Raw genomic sequence first — 8,237 nt, 5'->3', positions numbered from 1 at the left:
GTGTGTAGGCCTATATATTATAATGTATCAAATTTAATTAATTACATAACTCTTTATAATAATATTACCTTTTTCATCTTCTGTTTCACTTAAAAATAAATCGAATGTATCTCCATGCTTTTCCTGGTGGACAATATCAATAATGAACGTTGATTCGTCAACTTCCAACTCCTGATCCCTATTACTATTACTCTCTTTGCTAATTTCATTTCTCTTTTGAAGAGTGGAGACGTAGTTATTAATGTAACTATTAAAGTACATTATTAGTATGTAACATGCGTATAAGACAGACAAAATTGCGGCTTCCCACCTAAAAGAAAAGTAAAATGGCAACCATTCACTTGTACCTTTTTCTTTTGTATTTCAAATTTTATCAAAAAATGCAGTCCACAGTATCAAAAGCTTTCAAAATTTTCTAAATCATCATCCTTTGCTTTCCGCATCACAAGTGAATCCACATTGCTTAAGACAAGCATTATTAAATTTATGTTATTAAATATAATAATAACAATAATAATAATTTTACAATAATATGAAAAATAATATATACCATATCACCAGTGAATCCATAATGGCTAATATCAGCACTAGAATGCTGACAGTCCAGAAAACTGAATCTCGCATTATAGGGTACCACCCCAAGTGTATAGGCTGCGGAAAAAAAACCAAATATAATAATATTACATATTTTTATGTCACGATTATTATTATTATTATTATTATTATTATTATTATTATTATTATTACTATTATGGATTCAGTACTTCATTCTGAAAGAGTCTTGATTGACTTACTGATTGACAATAATTCTGTTGACATTATAATTAGTCAATTAGTTATTATTAGATATAGTAGTTAAAAAGTTTAAAAAAACGGGAGGAAGTTATTGTGGTGAGAAATTCTGACGTACTTAAAGTAAGTAACGTACTGCGTCATCAAACAAGCGTTATTCTTCCTGGCATTAAACATCTGGCACAGTTAAGTTACCTATGAAAACTGTACCCCAACCAATCACGAACAAAGCACTCAAATATTCTATAGTCCTATGATATACATTTGTTAACAAATAACGGCCATGGTTAAATTTAACGTAATTAATGCAACCTTACCTTTTCGCAGAAGAATGGGCATAGACCAATTATACCAAACACATTAAATGCTGCAGACCCGACAATCGTCTCTATCCCAATGTCGTCTTCCACAACAAACGTACCTGCGAAGCATAATGACATAGGTTATTTCTTTAAAAACAGAAAGCTTAGATTAGTGTACAACGAAATTAATAGTTTAAAGCCGGGCACTCACTGCGTCGTACGACGAATCCAACTCCTCTCATGGGCGTCGATCGGTGGGGATAGGGGCGCGTCCCCCCCCCCACTTTTCAAAGTAGGGGGGGACATCGTATCGATTGTCCCCCCCCCCCACTTTTTACCAATCTTATATAATTAAAACATCACTTTTAAAAGTGAATGGAAAGAATAACAATTACGCATGACTCATGAATTTTGTCTTTTCACTTTCCCAAGTGCGGTACGTATTTTCAGGACCAAAACCGAGTGTAAAAACATAATTGTTTATAGGCCTACATTTCGTAACCATCTCAGAAACCACTAGATCGATTTTATGGGTGCAGCGGTTATCAGAAGCTAAATTTATTGTGAAAACGATGTACTCAACGTTGTTAAAATAATTTTTAACAATTTGGAAGCGTGTATACTTATTAGGCCAATATTTTTACAAACTCAAAAGTGCACAATTTCTACTATAAACGATTTATTCCTTTTGTATATTATTATGACCCGTACGTATATACTAGTGTTTAATATTTTCTACATACACAGGATTACTGTTTTTCCTAATTTCAAAAAAATATAGTTAGTCAATTGAATTTTATATAGTCATTATTAAACAATAATTATACAACCTATTTTGCTTTCCTGGTAATGATAAATTCAATAAATCACCTTTATTGTGAAATCAAAATGCTAACTAATATTTTGTGTGCTCCCTATCTCCCTAGTCCTGTTTGATCGTAAATTAGGCGGCATTATTTCCACTCACAATAGTGTAGTCGCAATATTACTTACACAAAAGAGAAATTCAAAAAGAGGAGAAAAGCAAAAACCTCTTGATTGATTTTAAAAGTACTGTATATGCAAAAAAGACTGACTGTTTTAAGCTTATCTTATTTGTTTTTCATGGTTTGAATACATCACAAGCTAATCAGTAGATAATAAATCATTATTTTTATGAATGTTAGTTCGCACGAAATATATAAGCGGGCATAATTATGACTAAAAGGATAATTTTAAACAAGTTTTATGATGAGTATTTCAGTGGCAGATTCAAGGGGCCAGCCGGCACACCATCCCTATTTTTTTTTTCGAAATTTGAAAGTGGAAAAAATGAAAATTATATTCAAATTCAGTCTGAGAGTGCCATTTCCGACCAACTAGAGGTGCCATAATCATAGATTTTCATACCTCAGCCCAAATCATGGTGGGGCTGAGGTGGTCTACTCTCTCCATCTGTAAAAGTCCCTCTCTGGCTCCAGCTCTATTTCAAATCACTTTGAAAATTTCGTATGGAAATAAATGTTAATTGCATTGTTGAAAGGCTATAGGCGTCAGAGCTTCCGGGGGCTTCGCTCCCTGGTCGACAACCAAGGCTTGAACGTACGGCCAAAGGCTTTATTTTTCATTTCGTCCCCCTCACTTTCAACCACGGATCGACGCCCTTGAGGAGGACGTGACGCCGTCTGCTGACTGTCGGTGGCAGTCTGAACAAATCATCAGTAAAAACGATCCGATACGCGCACCTCGTCAGGTTGCATTCTTCATAGAATCGCCTATGCCGACGACCGTCGGGCGCAGTGGGTGCCAGGCTTAATAAAACCTGATTTTTATATATTTTTATTTTATATATTTTGGTATCTTGTTTAAAAAAAGAAACAGTCATGCACAAAACATGTAATGGCAATAAAAACAAAATTTATTTGTCATTGTTATTATTATTATTATTAACTCGTAAACAAAGCAGGAAAAAATTGAAATGTTGTTTTAAAATTGACACCACCAATTCAATGAATAAGCTTACAACCTTGCAAAAGAAATTATCAAAAAATAATCAGCAATCGAACAATTAAAGCAGTAGTACGGTAGTTATGTACGCTTAATTATTATTCTTTAATAATCGAATTAGGGGAGGGTAAGTCGAGTTTTAAATCTTTCAGTGAGACATCGATATTCAGAATAGTTATTACTGTTTCTAAGCGGACGGCCAATGGATTTGGCTCTTGTGTCAAGTATTGTACAATACCGTTCTTGAACTTGAACTTGAAAAGTAATATATTTTAACAGAGAGTTTATCAAGCTGTAATACTGACAATGCATCATTATAGTGATTGTAATTATTACCAAGCATTATTTTACAGGCTCTTTTTTGAAGTAATTCAAGTTCATTGGACAGGTAGTTTGTTAACGACGAATGAAGGGCATGACAAGCACATGGCCGGCGGAACCTGAGGGGGGCCAGTGGGACCGGCCCCTCACCCACTTTTTGGCAGAAAATATATAATGTCTGGAGATTTTTGTATGATCGGAAAAAAACACAAGAAAAGAAAGAGGGAAGGAGATGGAGGGGAAAGGGAGTGTTTTTTCTCGTCCCCGACCTAGTTACATTTTTCTTGCAATTCACATTGGTGGATCTGGTGGTCAGGGGTCCTGACACCCCCTCCCCCTTCCTTGGATTTGGAAAAATTCACACCCGAGAGATCTGTTTAAATGAGTTTTCTTATGACATCTAAATATATTTTGCTGTGCATTGTACAGTAATACGGTAATCATTATTATGTCGGGGGACGGGATAAACACTCCCTTTCCCTTCCATCTGCTAATTCTTCCCTCTTTCTTTTCTTGTGTTTCTTTCCGATCATACAAAAATCTCCAGACATTATATATTTTCTGCCAAAAAGTGGGGGGGGGAGGGCCCCCCCCCACCCGGTTCCGCCGGCCATGTACCGGTATTTATGCATTTAGTTTTAAAAGGATTAATTTCATGTTATTGTCGTCAGATCAAATTTATAATTCATTAAGGAATCTTTGGAGTGAACCACTACAACTTTTCCTAAAACATTCAGCTACTGTGAGGTCGGTCAACAAACTTCCATCTACTGGGAAAATTAATAAACGAGTATTAACAATACATATTATAGTCCCAGATTCTATAAAGACCAAACAGTAGTGCTTTAACAAGTACTATTGTTATAATTTCGCTAGTGTAATGTAAATTATGGCTTGCTATTGAACTGTCTTATATCATTGAGAATGAGAATACAACAATATTGCACAAATATTTGTGTATGACGACGTTGTGCAACGGCGCCACCAACCTTTAAACTTTATTATTTGTGGCTTACCAATGAATGCTGCAAAAAGTTCAGGAGCTGAACTTCCGGCCGCCATGAAAGAGGCCCCTGCCACATCAGATTTGATATTCAGCGCTTAAAAAAAAATACGGGAAAAACATAAGCTCAATTGTTAAAGAAACCGTACACCGGTAAAGCAACATAATATCAAATTAGATAATTAAAATGAACTAATTGGGACCTATCCAATTGGGTCGTTTTAGAAACAAATGATGTAGCATTGACAGTGAACATCATGCTAAGGATTGGAAAAAAGTAATAGTTCGACGGAATTAGTAGATTTAATAGGCCTATCCATAGTGAATCAACTATCACACATACACTGGCCTGGATTTATCGGTAATCCATACACAGGAATATAAAGTGCAATTTAGTCTGCATCATGCAACATTTAAGGTCTGTTTATGCTTGCAACGATAACGATAAATAGCTAACAAGCAATTTTTCATATAGAAAATGTGAGAAATAAGAGAAGTTTTTACTCTAGGACTATTCGATAATGATTTATTGTGTACACAATAAAACATGATTTTACAAATCAATGGCATAATCCATAATCATTGGAAAACGATAAAATCGTGGTAATAACAATGATTTTATCGTTTTTCCAAGATTATGACGTCATTTGAATTGATGTGTGAAATTATTTTGTTATCGTGTTTACACGATAAATCGTCGTCCTAGTGTAAACTTCTCTTATTTTTTTACATTCTATATGAACAACTGCTTTTTAGCTTTTTATCGTTATCTTTATTGTTGCAAGTACAAGCAGGCCTTTATGGTAAGTTTTTGTTACTACGACAACATACCGGTAAATTTTCGGTCATTTATCATAAGATATTTGCGAATAGTATATAAGTACAACCACTACCAATATTGGAAGACATTGCAATCCCTGCCAAAGCTCCATCACGATCATTGATGAAAAAAACCATAATGTCATAACTGTTAATATTAATCTCTATATCAATAATAACAATGGACTATACTGGTTTCAGAAAGTGCAATGATATCAGGTTCATGTGTTTTCGAATTTATCAAAATTACATGTGAGTGTGACCACATTTAGAGAAGGAATTGATTTTTTTTTAACATTTAGATACATTTAAAATGTATAAATATTATTTCATTAATATTTCAATAAATCAAAGTATAAATCTCCGATTATATAGATGTTATAATAACGCTCCGTTCTATCAGAGAACAGTGATGTAATTTCACTGTTCCCTGGTTCTATAAAGAGATTGTTCCACGTTATTAATAAATTGCGATTTCAGAGTATGGTAGTCTGTATTATGTAATACGCATATAATAATAAGGTTTTGTTTAGGTAGAGTATTAATGATAATTTCAGTTCAAATTATAATAAGCTCTTATATACAAGTAAAACCACACCGGACACAATTGCATTAGATTGTGTTTGCATCTATATCATTTTTTGTCTTGCTTCCACCTGTATACATTGTGTGAATAAATATGAATCTGAATCTGAAATCACTGAATGTTTATTTAGAGTGCTTTATAAAACCAGAGCGAAAAACAAGTTAAGCTGAATGTCCGAAGTCGATGGTTATCTACTGCAGAAAGTTTGGGGTGAGAAGGTATATGCAAAAAGTCTAGGCCTATCAAATATTGATGTTGAAGACAAATTCAAAGTTAATTAAACCAACCTTTACAACTGAGAAAGCAATGTAAACGTATGCTTTTATTTTTAACTTACTTGTGCAGATAAGTTCAAGAGAAGGCACAAAATAAACTTCACAGACGTACGCTATTGCACCGCACAGGTATATTGAAACAAAGACATGGATGACTATTGCTCCGTTGCTACGTTGCGCCTGAGTAAATAGATTGTGTGGGAATTTCAGAATACCAGGTATGGTGCAGTTCTCATCTTCGGCCAACCAGAGTATCTGACGACCAGTGTCGTAGATACTGGTATCTGTCAATATATAGTATTGTGCAAATTAATAGATGCCCTTTGTTTCTATTTGATGGCTTTTGTAATTTATGCTTTCACTTTTGATCTTGAAAATGCAATTGCCGTAAACGTTATTTGAAACTAGCACAGCAGCTTCTGGCTTATCGCCCTTCTTGAGGTGCTACTCAACTCAAGATTGTTGAAGATTATACACACACACACAAACACACACCGGCATGCATATATATATCTGTCTCTTATACACATCTAGATGTGTATAAGAGACAGGTCTCCAATAACCTCTGCCCCACCATGGTTGGAAGCTGAGGTCAGACAATTTTGTAAAATTTACACGTCTAGATACTCGGAAATAGCACTCAAGTTCTTAATTTCGTTAAATTTCTATTTATCACTTTGCTAAGGGCAGAGACCGCGCCTCCAAAACCCTGCCCTCCAATTGGTTAATTTTTTTCGGAGTGTGTTGGTGGCGTGAAACAATATATATATATACATACATATATATATATACACACACACACATATATATATATATCTTTCATTCTTCGTTAACAAAAATGGTACAAAAGAACATAAGTTATCAGAAATATTAATATTAAATTTCGGATGCATACACGTCATACCTCCTAATATTTAACCTAAAGAGGCCGATTCTCCCAGGTAGTAGCCATTCTTACGGTATATACGCACTGCAGATTCCGAAGCTAGGAAGGAGGGATAATTACTGACCTTTATAGTTTTCTGTGCACTTACTTTAAAATATCACGAAAACACTTCTAATTCCCATTTTTGATTATACCTTTTCTAACTTCAAAACAGAATAAAATCGCGTCGAATTTCTTTATTTTTAATGTCTACAACCAGACTATAATTTACCTAACCTTCTTCTCATGGCCCTTATCTATATTTCTCCTCATAAGGACAATCGATGACATAGTTGAAAATTGTAAGAACTATCCTGAAAATATCGGCCAAACCGAGGGCAGTAATTTGTAATCCTGCTCCCTACTAATCCTCCACGTTTTGAAGATCGCTGTAGAGAATTTGAACAGTTGTAAATGATATCCGGAATTCAATTACGTCGTATTGTACATAGTTAAGCTGAGGTCGTGTTCTACCGAACATAGTGCGTAACCCAAAACGGAGATTTTCTTGTTATTTCTGGCACTGCCTAACCATTCGGTATTAAAAACGAGTGTTTACACAAACAGTTGTGCCATGAACAGACATCCAGGAGGTTAATAATATGGTTGGTTATTTAAAGTTAAGTTATTGTTTGAACGATTTTGGTGAAACATTTTACCAACGCCAAAATGTCAATGCTATCACACGGACCTTTTTGGACTAATTTCGCCCCCTTTATGAATTAAATGATCTCCGATTTTAGATATCGGGTGGGTGTTCAATTGCCAATAGTTTTGTATGTTTTCCGTCACATAGCATATTTCAGCATTGTGTCAGACATGTTTGACTTAAAATGTCCTTAATCTCATTGGCAATAATAATCTAATCCGAAAATCAACTACGTACTACTGATCAGTTGTGACCATCGGGGAGAAAAAGCAATGTTTGTCGGGGAGGAAAAAAAATAATATGTATTTTCTACATATTAGTAGACTATAAAATCTATTAAATAAGCCTTTGAAACCCCAAAATTGTCAAAATTTTCGGAGGCTTCACCCCCAGGACCACTTTCGAAACCTATTAATCGAAGCTCGACCACGCCCACTTTGCTTTCGTCGGGGAAATCTGACCCCTCGTCAGGGGTATCGGCCCTCTCTTCGGGGACCTCGCCCCCCACCCCCCGTCGGGCAAATCCTGGCGCCACCTCTCTTTCATACTAAAGTAATTAAACACGTTTCTGATTTAATT

At 35.1% G+C, this 8,237-nt stretch overlaps 1 protein-coding gene across 1 annotated transcript in view; it reads right to left on the bottom strand.

The window, feature by feature from the left end:
- LOC117123396 (putative antiporter CaxA) overlaps window positions 1-7,300 on the bottom strand; it is a 9,832-nt gene extending 2,532 nt beyond the window's left edge. The window contains exons 1-6 of the mRNA XM_033269296.1: window positions 7,242-7,300; window positions 6,147-6,385; window positions 4,418-4,501; window positions 1,110-1,213; window positions 551-651; window positions 69-310 (exon numbers count right to left, since the gene is read on the bottom strand). Coding sequence (XP_033125187.1) covers window positions 69-310; window positions 551-651; window positions 1,110-1,213; window positions 4,418-4,501; window positions 6,147-6,385; window positions 7,242-7,300 — 829 coding nt within the window. The remainder of the gene's footprint in view (window positions 1-68; window positions 311-550; window positions 652-1,109; window positions 1,214-4,417; window positions 4,502-6,146; window positions 6,386-7,241) is intronic.
- Between the last annotated feature and the right edge of the window lie 937 nt (window positions 7,301-8,237).

The sequence above is a fragment of the Anneissia japonica genome, unplaced genomic scaffold (genome assembly GCF_011630105.1).
Source record: "Anneissia japonica isolate Jap-2015-1 unplaced genomic scaffold, ASM1163010v1 scaffold287579_len849171_cov184, whole genome shotgun sequence".
In the NCBI taxonomy this organism is placed as follows: domain Eukaryota; kingdom Metazoa; phylum Echinodermata; class Crinoidea; order Comatulida; family Comatulidae; genus Anneissia; species Anneissia japonica.
The sequence above is the reverse complement of the archived record's forward strand: the minus strand, read 5'-3'. Positions and strand labels throughout refer to the sequence as shown.